The 15,837-nt window shown below is 44.4% G+C and overlaps 1 protein-coding gene across 3 annotated transcripts in view; it reads left to right on the forward strand.

Moving 5' to 3' along the window:
* Window positions 1-15,837, forward strand: part of crebrf (creb3 regulatory factor) — a 39,525-nt gene that overhangs the window by 8,169 nt on the left and 15,519 nt on the right. For 2 of the 3 annotated variants that reach the window (XM_063203173.1, XM_063203172.1), the window contains 5 exons: window positions 5,015-5,318; window positions 6,082-6,207; window positions 7,194-7,357; window positions 11,268-11,565; window positions 12,315-13,452. In XM_063203173.1, the coding sequence (XP_063059243.1) occupies window positions 5,310-5,318; window positions 6,082-6,207; window positions 7,194-7,357; window positions 11,268-11,565; window positions 12,315-13,452 (1,735 nt within the window). In that variant the 5' untranslated portion in view covers window positions 5,015-5,309. Of the gene's footprint in view, window positions 1-3,171; window positions 4,433-5,014; window positions 5,319-6,081; window positions 6,208-7,193; window positions 7,358-11,267; window positions 11,566-12,314; window positions 13,453-15,837 lie in introns of those variants that run through there. The other variant, XM_063203174.1, reaches the window with a different exon arrangement.

Raw genomic sequence — 15,837 nt, forward strand, 5'->3', positions numbered from 1 at the left:
TAGCAATGCTGTTATGATGTTGTTGAGTGTTTTCAGCGAAGAGTGGATAGGCCCGTTTGATGGTCCCATCTGCAGTAAGAGGCTACCATAGTGTTTTCCATTTGTTAGGCAAGGTGATGGAGGTTAACCAGTATCATGTAGTAGGATTGTCATTGCAAAGGTTGACATGTTTTGCCGTTTCGCGTAAAATATTATGTGATCACCCCAAAAGATGACTTGTATAGTTTGTACAATTAGTGTAAATCAAGTAATACAATTTTGTGTAAATCACTTCAGAAATTACTTTCAACATCTTCAGCTTTTCATGCGACCGACCTAGTCAAGGTGGTAGGTGTTGTCAAGGTGAGCACCTTAATGGTGCACCGTGTAACATTTTTTGTAGTTCATTTCCAGAATTAATGATACCCATTCACAAATGTTACCTTTTTCATGAATACTTACCACCACCACAAAATTCTAAGTATTCATTATGACTGGGAAAATTGCACTTTTCATACATGAAAAGTGGGATCTTCTCCGTGATATGCCATTTTGAATTTCCAGAAATAGACTTTTTCAGCTGCAAAACTTGCTGTACTATGGTTAAACTGGTAAATATTGGTATATTATTTAGTAAATATTCATGAACAGATCAATTATGGCAACATGCAGCACAGTTTCAATGAGCAGCATAGTTGCAGTACCCATTCTGGCCACATCCTACACAGTGCACCTTTAAGTATAGTGTGCTAGGGGAAACCCTAAAATAGGTGACGATAACTGAAGGTTAATAACCTAAAGCATTCACATTCAATTGTTCTGTCCCAGAGGGTTTAGTTGTCAGTGCTTGACGCTCGAAAAGCATCAATGAGTAGTCAAGTGGCTTAAAATCGGATTTACCCCCGCACTTTAGGCGGTCACCTTTACAATAGACCACACCTTCACTAACTCCCCTGAAAAAAAAGTATTGCAAAGGTAATTTCCAAAATTTCTTTACAAAATGTGTCATATTTCATGTGAAACTGCAGAACGTAATCAGCCCTCGAGACATAGGTTGGTTCCCCACCCCTGACCTAAATGAATGGGAATCTTTACAGAGTATAGACATGTTCTCTTCCAGATGTATTAAGCATTAGGGTCATTCCATGTCAATTCACACGCCTTCCCCACATGACCCTCTCCGATTTACCCGATATCTCACATGCAGGTACCTTTTGATGTCGATTGAAAGAATACCAAGTATTAGCACCCTACGTCTAACGGTTGTGGAGATGAAGCCCTCCAAAGTGTGGGTGCCACGCCCACTTTTCAAGCCTGTGCATTGCATTCAAAATTTACAAGCAGATTTTGACACCTCTAGTTTTAGTTTGAAGGAAGATACAGGCCTAAAAATCACCATGGCCCCTCATTATGACCCAGTCTACCAGATGATGTACTTACAAATAGCATGCCTTGATTATTTTTGATTATATTAAGCCTTAAAAATTGAATTTGTGAAAAGTGTAATGAAGAGTCTTGCCATTTTGGGGTTCCAGATCTTGGAAACCATGTATGCTTTGGGAGTTATAATTGATTTTCCATCACATTTGGGAACTGAACAGTGTATTCCAAAAAAAGTAGGGCACTCAGACTTTTAATGATGGAATAGGAGGGACTCAAAAACAACTTTTGGACAAAATGACCTTACGGTACCCTCTACTTCAGGCCTCAAATTAGCCATGTGGGCACTTGATGACTGGAACGCCCTTTTAACCCCATGTACAGTAGCACTGTATCAAACATTCAAGCTTGGAAAAACTTTGTTTTTCAAAGTTCTTCATATTAATTTTGGCCTTCAAAGTATGTTTTTGTCTATGTCTTATCACAGTGTCTGTTTTGTCTGCTGCCATCTGCTGGTCAAAATACACAACAACAGTGTAATGTAAGAAAACAAAAGGGGTTGGGAAATCTTGCCCATAATTTACCAATAAAGTAGCTTAGAAATCTAGACGTCCCTAGGGGTTAAGCTCGCTAGGCTACCAACAAAGCACTTTAATTCTACAGTATATTTGCTATATATTAATTATGATTTTAATGAGCATTATGCAGAATGCTCAATCCTGATTAAATTTCTACCAGGACACCCTCACCCCCATGTCTGGTAGAAATGTAGTGCAGAGTGAGGCCATCTTGGGACTGATATCATGATTGAGCATTAAGCAGTCACACTTGGGAAATTATTTAAACTATAAATATTCATCATGCTTGTTAAAATCATAATTAGCATACCGCAACATACTGTATAATAATTACAGTGCTTTATTGGTAAATTATGGGCAATATTTTCCAGCCCCTTTTGTTTTCTTGCATTACGCTGTTGTTACTTTTTCAGACCAGCAGATGGCAGCAGACAAAACCGACACTGTGATAAGCTATAGAGAAAAACATATACTTTGAAGGCCAAGATTAATATGAAGAACTTTGAAAAACAAAGTTTTTCCAAGCTTGAATGTTTGATACAGTGCTACTGTACATGGGGTTAAAAGGGCGTTCCGGTCATCAAGTGCCCACATGGTTAATTTGAGGCCTAAAGTAGAGGGTACCGTAAGGTAATTTTGTCCCAAAGCTGTTTTTGAGTCCCTCCTATTTTATCTTTTAAAGTCTGAGCGCCCTACATTTTTTGGAATACACTGTACAGCTCCCAAATATGATGGAAAATCAATCATAACTCCCAAAACATACACAGTTTCCAAGATCTGGAACCCCAAAATGGCAAGACTCTTCAACACACGTTCAACAAATTCAGTTTGTAAGGCTTAATATAGCCAAAAATAATCGAGGCATGCCATTTGTAAGTACATCACCTGGTAGCAAGGGTCATATTGAGGGGCCATGGTGATTTTTTGGCCTGTATCTTCCTTCAAACTAAAACCAGAGGTGTCAAAATCTGCTTGAAAATTTTGTATGCAATTCACAGGCTTGAAAAGTGGGCATGGCACCCCAACTTTGGAGGGCTTCATCTCTGCAACCGTTGGATGTAGGGTGCTAATACTTTTCTTCAATAATTCTTTCAATTGACATCAAAAGGTACCTGTATGTGAGATATCGGGTAAATCGGAGAGGGTCACCTGGGGAGATTCTAGGGAATCATGTGAATTGACATGGAATGACCCATTATTCACACTGCTCTGCAGGGCAGAAAGCTAGTTATTCAAGATAAATAACTCACACCCAGCTCTTCTTCCTTAACTGTCATGTCAGCTGGCAAGTTTTGCTTTAGCCCAACTCGCTAAACTCTCACACATCAGCGTTCAACAGTGTCAGGCTGGCAAGTGCAGTCCTCTAGGAATGACTTGGCAAGGTGTGTGTGTGTGTGTGTGTGTGTGAGAGAGAGAGACAGAGAGAATGAGATGGTTAGAGAGTGCTAGCTAGAGGGTGATCAAGAGAGCCAAATGGAGAGTGAGAGTGCAAGCGAGAGAGTGTGACAGAGAGGAAGCGAGAGAAGGTGAGTGAGAGCGAGAGTGAGAGTGAGACAGTGTTGTTTTCTTCTTCTTCTTCTTCTTCTTCTTCTTCTTCTTCTTCTTCTTCTCTGCTGTGGGTCGTATGCAAGGGCTGTGCTGCTGCTGCCGTGTGCAGAAGCTGGCTGTGTGCTGATAAGATGCTTATTCAACTCGAGACCCGACTGCACACCAACAGGAAGTGATGTCAGAGACCAGGGAAGGCGACAGGAAGGGGCACAAAGGGGTCAGGTGTCCCGGGCCCAGGGAGAAGTGGGGCCCCAGATAGAGTTGGGCTCTTATTACCTTGTATGCATTGGATAGGGGGTGGGCTTTTCAGAGGACTTTGTGCCTGGCCCGACCCAAGCTGTCAGCGGCCCTGGTGTTAGACCACAAGAGGAGCTGGATTGTTTTGCTGTTGCATTCGCTGCAGCTGTCCAGCAGGGCTCTGTCTATCTCTCACTCTCTCGCTCTCTCTCTCTCTCCCTCCTTTCCTCTCTGTATCTCTCTCTCTGTCTCTCTATCCCTCCCGCTATCACTCTCTCTCACTCTCCATCTACTACCTCTCCCGTTCTGTCTTGTTTTCTGTCGTGGTTCCTTGCAGATACCTTTCTCGTGGCTTGTTGTTATCACCATTAATTGGTAATGTTGGGAGCGTTTAGCTGTAGCTGTAGCTATTTGAGTCCCTGTTTTTTGGTGCTGATTTTTTACTCTTCCTCTCTAGCTGGGGGTACTGCGAGAGGGGGAAGAGAGAGGGACAGAGTAACTGTGTTACAAAAATAGCACCCGTGTTTCGTCTCGCTCCCTCCTCTTCTGCTAGCACTTTCACTCTTATTTTTCCTCTCACTCCGTCTGTATCTGTCTGTCTGTCTCTCTCTCTCTCTGGCTCTTCCCCACTCTTGTCTCTGGTCTCTGTCTCTTCCTCAATCCAGGCTGAACTACCCAGTTGCTGTAGGGGGTCCGTGTGTCTTCCATGGGTACGACTACGACCGGTCTGTCCCTTTTGCTGACCTCACTAACTCTGTTTGTTAACCGAGTTAGCATCAGGCAGCCACACAGGGAGAGGCCATCTTTATTTTCTATTATTCCTCTCTTTTTTTGTCTTCGTTTTGGTTCTTCCTTGTTTTGCAATGGATAGAGTTTACTCTCCTGCTTGGTTGGTTAATGGCTAATGGTGGTGTTGTCTTGTTGTCGGTGGGGACGTGAGGGCTTGTCCTAATTTAAACACACAGACGGTTTTGACACAGACGTTCTTGACAGGCAACCGTTTCCTTGCATCTCTCTCTCTCTCTCTCTCTCTCTCTCTCTCTCTCTCTCTCTCTCTCTCTCTCCTTCCTGCTTGCTTGTGTTCCTGCTTGTTGATAACCAAGGCTGTGTCTGTGTCTCTGTCTGACACTTGTTCCAGAGAACAGCAGTTTATCGTGGACATTGTTTTCAATTTTTTTGCTTTTGCTTTGCTTGTTCTGTAATCTAGGCATTCTTGAAAGCCAGATGCCTCTCTCACCCTTGCCTTCTCTGCTTTTGGTTTGTCCCCCCTCTCTCTCTGCTCCTGTCCACAGATACCCGTCTGCGGAAGTGGACAACATCGCCGTATCTAGACGAGCTCTTAGGCCCTCCGGATTAGAAGAGGAGAGAGAGAGGGAGAGACACTGCACGGAGGACAAACAAGGACTTTGTTTACCATCCCAGGAACCATTTTTTTTTTCTTTTTCTTTTTTTTCTCTCTGCTGGAGTTTCGGGATACATTTTTTTTAAAAAGAGGCAAAACAAAGAATAAAGTCGCAGAGGGGAGAGCGTGTTTCCAAGTGGAGGCCGAAAAGTTTCCGATAAGGAACTGGCAATCTGTGCTTGGCAATGCCTCAGGTATGTTGCGCCGCTGATGTCAAATAAAAATGCTAAAAGTGGAATGTCCGTGGTACACTTTGCTCCCGTTTCTATTAGTTTATTCGCCACAACTGAACGTTAGGGGTTTTTTTTTTTCAAGTTTTCATAGAGCTCTTCGTCCGACTCATCAGCTAATGTCAGCAATGTGAGAAATCACAAATGTCTCCCCTAACCCCCCAACTCCACCCCTCACTTCCCAAATGTTTCTTCAAAGCCCCTTGAACCACAAACAGAAATCTTCCCTTCTGGAGGACTACAGTATGAACACTGAGGCTGTTACTCCTCCTCTTATGTTCCTCCTCTGTGCTGGGTTCACCGGGTTCGTCTGTAGCCTAGCACCGCTGCTCCAGCCATCTGAGATAGTCCACTCACATTTATTTATAGAGCACAGTTACACTCAAACGATCAATTCAAAGTGCTCGCTCTTCACTTACGACTAATGAAACGTTAAGATTACGATCTTTCTTTGAAGATTAACGATATTTCAAGTATAAATGACCTGTGTAGTGCAAGACAGGTTGTGTCCACTTTAACCACTGCCAATAAGATGAAGATATTGTAAATGTGTTGGCTGTGTTGCGTGACACCTGTTGTCTCTGTGTGTGGTATTTTGTGCAAGATTGACCTTTTTAATGTATGTGTGTGTGTGTGTGTGTGTGTGTGTGTGTGTGTGTGTGTGTGTGTGTGTGTGTGTGTGTGTGTGTGTGTGTGTGTGTGTGTGTGTGTGTGTGTGTGTGTGCAGCCTAGCATCAGTGGGATGGACCCTCCCTTTGGGGACGCCTTTCAAAACTACACGTTTGCTGATCAGGCACTGACTAGCACAGATCTGTTGGCCAACAGCTCAGACCCCGACTTTATGTACGAACTGGTGAGTAGCCAGCCACAAGCGTGGACCACACAGTCACACCACTTGCACTCCAAAAATAAACATAATTTAATTTATACTTGCAACGTTTCAATCACCCTGGATCTGAACCAGACAGCTAGCATCACAACAACCAATCACATGCACATCACCGAGTATCTTGAATCACTTTTGTGTTTGTGTAGTTGGCTATACTGGGGCCTATTTTCTTAGAAATGGGGGACTCCAGGCTCTTCTATTGGATGATTTACCTCTTCTCTTAACCTGGTTTATTCCTGAACCAGCTTTGTAGTTTAGGCTCACAGTCGAGGTAGGAGACGAGTTATTTTGCTTTACCAGTCAATGAAACATCTCCTAGCAAGCAGACAGACTTAAAAACACTATACACAAATTTAGATTTCTTTACCCCTATTTGTCTTTAATATTAACAACATTCTTGTTGTATTGTGTAAGCATAAGTATACATGTACATGGTTCATAATGTAAAGGATGCTTGCCAGATGGTAATCAGGTCTACTACAAATAAAGAGAAAATTTAGCACCTCTTCGTGACTAGCGTGTGTGCGTGTGCGTGTGTGTGTGTGTGTGTGTGTGTGTGTGTGTGTGTGTGTGTGTGTGTGTGTGTGTGTGTGTGTGTGTGTGTGTGTGTGTGTGTGTGTGTGTGTGTGTGTGTGTGTGTGTGTGTGTGTGTGTGTGTGTGTGCGCTCAGGTGTGTGCGTGCGCGCGTGCGTCCATCAAATGTCTTTCCAATCCCTGCATTATGTACAATATAGGGCTAACCTGTGTGTGTGTGCACACATCAGCAACATATGATGCATTTCCATAACAAGATGTGTCTTTTGGTCAAGATAGTTCTTGGATTATTCATCATATTTGGTTCCTATTCATTTTAACTTGTAATGTGGAATCAAATAAAGTACATAAAATGTTTTCATGTTAAATCTAATGCCTTCTCTCCCTCCACCCCTTCCACCGTATTGACCCTCCAGGACAGGGACATGACGTGTCGGCAGAGCCCCAAGGGCGAGGCCCTGGGCACGGTGGGCATGGAGTGCCACGAGCTGGTTGGCATGGAGGGCATGGAGCCTCTGCCGGAGCTCGGGGAGGGCAGCGAGCTGGCCTGCAGCAGCTCCAGTTTCGAGCAGTGGGACAGGTACTGATTTCGCTCTGTATTTAGCTATGATTATACCTTACAGTCAAATATTATAGTTTACTGTATATAAAGGATACGATACGATACGATACAATTAGACTTTATTGTCAGTTTTCACTGAAATTCTTTTTGCGTCCCTGAGCAACACTTGCTTAAGACAGGACATACACATAACATCACATCACAAGGCTATTGCACAACTGACAAAAAAACAAAACAAAAGACAGGGGACACAGGCCTATATACAGACATGCATACATTACATACAACCCACATAGTTGGATAGTATTATACAGTATAATATAATTTTGAGAAACGTCTCTGATAAACAGGGCTATGTGTTATCATTTTCCTTGTACAATAGTACATATCAGGAAATGAGGCTGTGTGCAATGTTTGTGTTAGGTGCAATATTACGGGTTGTGTGCAATTATTTATTGGGCTAGGCTACGCATAGGCTTAGATATTTCTTGTCTCTCTCCAGGTGTTCCTAGTGTCGTGTGTATTGAGTTGATCTAGCAGTCTATCATTTCCCACCAATTTCTCCTTTAATTAGCCAACAAAAGCTTTGGGTTAGCCTAATGTTTAGGGTGCTGGGGCCACATAACAGAAAAAATCCTAAATGCTAATCTTAACTTAAGATAGGAACAGTAAAATAGGAAAAATCCTAACTTCCTATTACAAAACGAATTCCTTTAAGGTCAGATTAGACTTCTGCAACTGCGCTCGTCAAAACTCGCATGGGAGTGGCCACGAACCAACATTGTATTCATGCATCTGCGAGTTCTGCGAGGTCCGAGGTATCGTCGCGAGCCACATTTGAAATTGCGCGATTAGGCTACTTTCACTACATTGTAAGCACTGCGGTCATTATTAAGCAATGTTGCTTTCTATCCCGGTTATCTAGGTATTTTCAGACAAATTGCAATGCACTGGTATCATTATTTGACATACCCAGTCTGTTTTCACGAGCAGAAAATGCAAGCATGTAAAGACAGTTGATTCTTTCGATGTGTGTTTACATTCGGTGGAGGAACGGTAGTAAAACCGCAGGCATTGTGCCACGAGTATTCAACTGATGCATTGTTTGTTACTTAGCTTGTAGCTTCGTGTATTTACAAACATTTACACCATGGCATTAATAACGTTTTTAACAGAATACAGCTCTGCTCTCGCAAACTACTGGCATTGCGCTGCCACAAGAACAGAACAAGGAAGTAGCGAGACGACCAATCATAGCACCTTTCTGTCTGCGTACTCCGCGTCCGTCCGACGGATAGTTAGAATTTTTTCGAGGCGCTCGACGACGGGCGCAGAGCCTCTGAGAAGGGGGCGTGGACTCGCATAGACAGAAAACGGACGGACGCAAAGGCTATGCGACCGAAGCATAAATCTAGCTTAAGTCCCTAGCCGTTTCTTATCTTATTTTTGGCCTCCCATCCGATCTTAAATTAGGAATTCCTAACTCCTCTATCATATTGATTTTTTCGATTGGTCGTGTCTGTTTCTGCCATTTCGAATGTGCACGAGATTGATAAAATGTAACGACTTCACTTTTGAAGCGCCGGCAGCCAGTTGTAGCCTAGGCTACGTGTTGGGGGGAGAACGCATAGCCTAATTATTAATAATTACGGACGAAAAAAAACAGTGAATAAAAGGAGGGCGTTAATTTCCATCATTCATGTAGGCTACATTTGTAGCTAAGAATCCTCAAAAGTTTCCTCATAGCCGTGTTGTCAGTTTCAGCAGTTCCCGTCGCAAATCCGCCACCTGAATGCTGTTTTAACAATGTGCAAATTCCCATGATCAAGTAGCTTATTCAAATCAATGAAACAGGCGACGAAACAAGTCACATCGACTGTCAGCCTAAATAACGCGTGTAAAACAGTCATCATTCTGGGATGCCTCCGTGTAGTGAACTAAAGACATTTTATTGATCATAGAAACATTCTTAGTTTGAATGACAGCGTGAAGATGGGAAGAGGGAGGGAGAGCAACGTGCGCCTGCCTGTGTGACTGCACCGACAGAGGACGAGGCAGAGCGAGAGGAATCGGATCATCAAATAGGCTAACTTTTGAACAACGCTACGCAACCAAGTAATGCTAAACCCTGTTTAGCGTAATATCTACACCGTTAACTTTGTGAGGACAAATTGATTAGTTTTGTATGGTCTATAAATTCATCAGAGTAGACCTAGTAGACTAGGCATTGTAACTTGTCCTGTTCAACTCCTGAGAGGAGACTTTGGCGAGGGAGCGCACGTTGTGCTCATAATAGGGATGGCACAAACCGAACCGAAAACCGAAACCGTACAATTCACACACATACCGAACCGAACCGTGCAATCCGTCACAAACCGCAATTCATGTACTGCCCAGAAAAATATGTAAAACAGAGATTCTAGGAGTATCTTATCCAGTCTCTCTGATTAAAACATTAGCGTATAAGACCAATTAGAGGATGACAAAATTAAAATCACACCATTTTCACATTATAAGCCTATACAAATCATATGTAGGATATTTAGTGATAAGTCCGATTCTATTAGCCAATTGAAAGAGGGCATTTGGAACGCTCAGACAACGCACATCAGCTGACGACAGTTTAAGTGCAAGCGCAGGTTAGCACAAGAGGCAGTTCTCAGACACATGCAAAAGGTCAAATTTAACTTGCGCATCATCACTTTATAACTGTAGTTATATAAATATTGTTTAATATTCCCAGTGCACAATTTATCATGAACTAAAAAGAACCGTAGAGAACCGAAAACCGTGACCTTGACACCGTGATATGAACCGAACCGTGAATTTTGTGAACCGTACCACCCCTAGCTCATAAGCCTGTCACAACATCAGCACATAGGCTACGTGAAGTCAGTTGCTTTTTTGTTGGACGTTGCAAAATCAGTCTTTGATGTGCAAACCCCATGGTCAAAGTAGGCCTAATTCAAAGGCTATACTTGTTAATATTAAATGTGTTTGGCTTTCAAACTATTTTCTTTTTTAATTTCTAAATAAAGGTAGGTTATATTGCATGGATAGAACAATGACAGGCTTCAAATGGTAAAATTATTTAGGCCTACATCAGGCAACTATGGAATTGTAGCCTGCCTGGTTGGGAAGCTACTGTGGTAACCGTACCAGTGCCATTTTTTCTCTGTTGAAAACAAAATGCCCCCATTAACCCAGGCATCACTGCTCTAGGTGTTTTGGTTTGATGCCCCATGTTGCTGACATTGTGCATAATGCAAAAAAAGCACCAGTAACAGGGGTATCCTGAGTTTAGGACGGGGTGAATGGTCTCCTAACTTAGGCATCCTAAGTTAAGATATTCCTAACTTAGGATGCTTCTGGAATGGCTATATTCTTATCTTAAGATAAGATAGGATTTCTTCCTAAGTTAAGTTAGGAAACCTCCTTCTGTTATACCAAAATTCCTAAATCCCTTCCTATCTCAAGATAAGATAGGATTTCAGACTTAGGAAGTTTCTGTTATGTGGCCCCTGGTCTTTAAGTCAGAGGGTTGCAGGTTTGAAGCCCACCCTGACCAATAGGATGAATGTGTGTCCTTATAAAATTAATCCATGACTGAAATGCCCTTGAGCAAGACACCTAACCCCACAATGCTCCAGGGACTGTAGCCAGTACTACTGTAAGAACTGCAAGTTGGGCCCTCCAGTGGCTGTAACGGTAGGGCAGTGGCCTGCTACACCGGCGACCCTGGTTCTATTCCGGCCTAGGTCATTTGCCGATCTTTCCCTGTCTCTCTCCCCACTCGTTTCCTGTCCGCCTCTCTCTATCCTGTCACAAAAATAATAAAAGGCAAGAAAAACTAAGTTGCTTTGGATAAAACCTCAGCTAAGTGTATTGTAATCTTGTATTGTCATTTTATCTAATCTTTATCTCATAGCTACTGGGAGGACCTGACCAAATACACGCGGCTGGCGAGCTGCGACATCTGGGGCACCAAGGAGGTGGACTTCCTGGGCCTGGACGACTTCTCCTCCCCTTACCAGGACGAGGAGGTGGTGAGCCGCACGCCCACGCTGGCGCAGCTCAACAGCGAGGACTCGCAGCCGCACGTATCCGACGTGCTTTGCTACCCCGAGCTGCTATTGGCCGGCCCCAAGCAGCCCCCGCCACCCATATCCATGCCCATGTCCACCATGATGCTGCCCCCTCCGCTGCTGTCCTCCTCATCGTCCTCGGTACCCATGTTGTTTCATTACTTAGCTTATTTACTTACTATTTAAAGGTGGTGGTGCAGGTTAACTACCACTGATAACTAATAGGTTCTTAAAGCATTCAAGATCTACCATTGAAAAATTCTCATAAATTTTGTTAGAGTCCATGTATTAAAGTTTATTTTTTTAACAGAATTTAGTGATGATGTCACATTGGGGACCCTCAGCAGAGAGGCTATAGAATTTTGGGGCTCCAGTCCCCAACATGATGTCATGCACTGCTTTAGGGGGAAATAATAACTGCCACTTTTTCTTATTATAATGCTATGTTTTGTGGTACCCAACTAAATGGTTAATGGATAATGGTTAATATTTGTTGTACTAACAAGAAGGTGGTGAAAATTATTTTAAATCTTTACCTGCACAACCACCTTTTAAGCTGCTTCCTTGCATCTGTTGGCTGTTTCCAAATGATATCTCACTGTAAAGGGGAGAGAGGGCTGTGGTGTTCAAGTAGTAAAATAGGTGGTGGTTTGAAGGTGCTTTTTCTTTTGATGGTGCTTCTTTCAATGTCATTACTTCTTGCCATGATGAAGGCCCTGTAGGTGGCCCAAATATGTTAGCAGTGTTTTTAATTGTTTAAGTTCAAACATGAACTAGCATTAATTTTAAAGTGGTTTTATTTTACAAGAGCATCCTGCTTGTTTTTTTTGACACCCCATTGTACTTTTATGGTGACAATAAAATGCTTCTCTTGTCTCTCATTGGTGCAGGGCAAGAAGGCGGGCCCCCTCGGCCGCCCCCACTTCCCTCCTGCCTCCTCCCCGTCCTGTTCGTACTCGTACTCTCTGTCCTCCGCCCCGGCAACCGCCTGCGCCAGCCTGAGCCAGCTGCCGGACTTCGCGGAGGGCTCACAGAAGGCCACCAGGCCTGTGGCGTCCAGCACAGAGACCATGGCCAAGGCCGGACCCTCCAAGGCCCACGGTGCCACACTGGATGGAGGTGGCAGTAACATTGGCATGGGTGGCGGAAGTGACTTTGTGCGCAAGGCCAAGGTGCGCATCAGTGCGGGCCCCCACCCCCACCATCACCACCCCCATCACCACCACCACCACCACCATCACTTCTCTGGCAAACTCCCCCAGGACCCTGAAGCCATGAGCAGCCTCCAGTCTCCCTCCAGCCCCTGCCCGCTCATGGAGCTTCCTAAGGGGGCTTCCTCCAGCAACGCCAATGCTGCTTCTGCTGCTGCTGCTGCTGCATCGGCGTCCTCCGTCAGCGGCAGCCAGGCGGGCCCCCGTGCTGGAGCTGGAGGCAGGGTGGCCGGCCAGACCTCCCCCAGTGGACCCGCGCCACAGATCCCCGCGATGGTGGACCGAAAACTCGCCTCCGAGGGCTCCCTCAAGCGTGAGCTGCCCGCCGCATTGGGCGAGGAGATGGGCGGTACGTCTCGTGGCCCACTGGCCGCCAAGCTGCACTTCACCGCCATGCCAGGGGTCGGGGGTGCCGAGGGACTCCTGCCTGTGGTGGCCGTGACCACTGGTGATGTCACAATGGCCGCCGGAGGAGCCGTTGCCCTGGCGACGGGGGAGAAGAGCAAGGAGGAGGAGCACAACTACTCGCTCTTCCTGACCAGGGCACGGCTGGCGGGCAAAGCTCTGGTCGAGGAAGAGGAAGAGGAGGAGGAGGTGGAGGAGGAAGAGGAAGAGGAGGACGAGGAGGAGGAGGTGGGAGAGGAGGAAGAGGAAGAGGAGGATGAGGAGGCCGGGCTGGAGCTGGATGATGAAGACCATGACGAAGGCTTTGGCAGCGAGCACGAGCTGTCGGACAACGAGGAAGACGAGGAGGACGACGATGACTACGAGGGGGAGGACAAGGACGATGACATCAGCGATGCCTTCTCCGAGCCAGGTACTACCACTTGTCATTTCTCCAAAGCTCCATTCTGACCTTCCACTAATCCTGCAATTTCATATTGACAAGCTAAGTCCCTGTCATTCTAGACCCTATTCTGAGGAGCCTGAAGAAGTCTAGACTACATTTTAACATCAACCATTCAAACAAATGTATTTTATGAGAATAATAAGAAGTAAATCATGCTCATGGATAATTGGGTTTCCATGCATTTTAGAATGCACTTATGCAAGCAAAGGAAGTGGAGCAGAGTTGGTAGCAAGAAGAAAACCAGACGAGCGAGGTAGTTGGAACAAAGAATTTTCAGAGAAATGCACAGTCCCTGTAATATACGACTTTAAAGAACTAACCTTATTATACCTGTGTGTACTCTTATGCCGTGTGTACACCAAGCGCTACCTACGCGACCCAGGTAGCTGGGGTGGTTGAAGAAGTTTCGACATGAATTTGCATTGTTCAGTCTGGACGCGGCATTGACATGTTTGATTCAGCTAATCGCATAATGGCTCTGTCTTGACAGCCTGGGACATTCTGCGATATGAACGTTCCAATTGGTTTTCGCCGAACCGCGTCATAGCTCATTACCATAAGATTAGCTTGACTTCAATCGTTAAAATTTGCTCTGGTCGCTTTATTAGCCTTCCCTCCATATAGAAATAATGACTCGGTTGCGTAGTTCGCTCTTGGTGTACACGGGGCATTACATTTCTCTCCACACATTTTGTGTTGCTGATTATGTAATCTTTCGTGTTTCACTAAAGTGGGCACTAAAGGTTGGGTAATTTTTAAAAATACTGTTCTTGAATCTGTGACTGCTATACGTTTCCATATTGACATGGTAATACAGTGATTCTAATGAGTGAAGGAGGTCATGCAGAGCATCTCATAGTTGTTATGTTAGTGATGCCGTGTTTAGGGCCCTATTATATTCACAATACACATCACAAGCAATTTACAGAGACATTCATGACAACAAAGACATCCTTTATTTATTTATTTTGCTATGCATTAAGTATCTATGTTCTGCTCTACTAATCACATGGTTCCCGCTGAATAATCAGACACATTTTTTTTCATTCCCAAATTATTTGTCATTATTTGTGACATTTCTTGCTGCTGTATCGGGTTCGCAAACAGAATGAAAGTGCATGCTTCATTTGTCCTCCAATGCCTAAATGTCTCACCAAAAGCTAATTTGCCCGCAAATAGGCCTATGCTTTTGGCTGAGAGTCACATTCAAAACAATTACGATCTATGCTGTGGAGTGGCACTGCACTTCCCTTTGCTGTATTAACTATCCTAATGGCTCCTGTTTACCTGTTGCACCCCCCAGGCAGAGGTAACTGTGCTTTAATACATAGTCCGTCAAATATGTCTAGAGTTTTTGGTCATTCCCTTGCCATTTAAATCATGTGTGCAATTGAAAAGTGTGTAATATGAAGTGCGGGACGACGATGGGGAAACAAACACAGAATTTGGCATAAAAAATAAAATGAAAAGAAAAGCTTTCACATGAATACCTCGTGTGTCATCAGAACACCTTGACATGACAACAACAAAAACGGGTCACACAGACCCAGACTGTTGATGTGACTGGCAGGCAGGCCTATTTTCTCAGTAAGGTGTTAACAGCCTGAAAGATCCAGTACTATTATATAGGATGGAAAAGAAAAACTGTTGAATTGTGCCAAGTCATTGCAGTCAGCCTAGCAGAGAGGACTAGTGTTTGTTGTGTGTGTGTATCTGTCTGTCTCTCTGTCTCTCTGTCTCTCTGTCTCTCTGTCTCTCTGTCTCTGTGTGTGTCTGTGTGTGTCTGTGTGTGTCTGTGTGTGTCTGTGTGTGTCTGTGTGTGTCTGTGTGGTCGAGTCGCCAGTTCCTGGTGGCTTTGTCTGAGCTGTACATACGAGCACAGGCTAGGTAAACAGTGCAGCAGTTATTGAATATGACTCACTCTGCTCTTCTGTTGTGCTTTCTCGTTGTCCTTCCTCCCTTCTTCCTCTCCTCTGCTTCTCCTCTCCCCTTTTCCACCATTCTCTCTCTCTCTCTCCCTTCTTCATGTCACGCATACATTCTAATCTCTCATTTCTTCCCTTACCCTTCGCTTACACTTTCTCTTTCCGTTGACCCCCCCCCTCTTGTTCACTCGCCTATCTCTCTGTGTTTGTCTCCATTCCCCTTATCTCTCTTTTTCTTTCTCTCTCTCTCTCTCTCTCTCTCTCTCTCTCTCTCTCTCTCTCTCTCTCTCTCTCTCTCTCTCTCTCTCTCTCTCTCTCTCTCTCTCTGTCCTGGAATGCTCACCCTGTCTTGTATGCTTTATCTTTCTGCCTTCCTCTCCTTCTCTTCTTTGCTTTTGCACTTTTCTATCTCTTTATCTGACATTCC

Source organism: Engraulis encrasicolus, chromosome 7 (genome assembly GCF_034702125.1).
Source record: "Engraulis encrasicolus isolate BLACKSEA-1 chromosome 7, IST_EnEncr_1.0, whole genome shotgun sequence".
Lineage (NCBI taxonomy): Eukaryota > Metazoa > Chordata > Actinopteri > Clupeiformes > Engraulidae > Engraulis > Engraulis encrasicolus.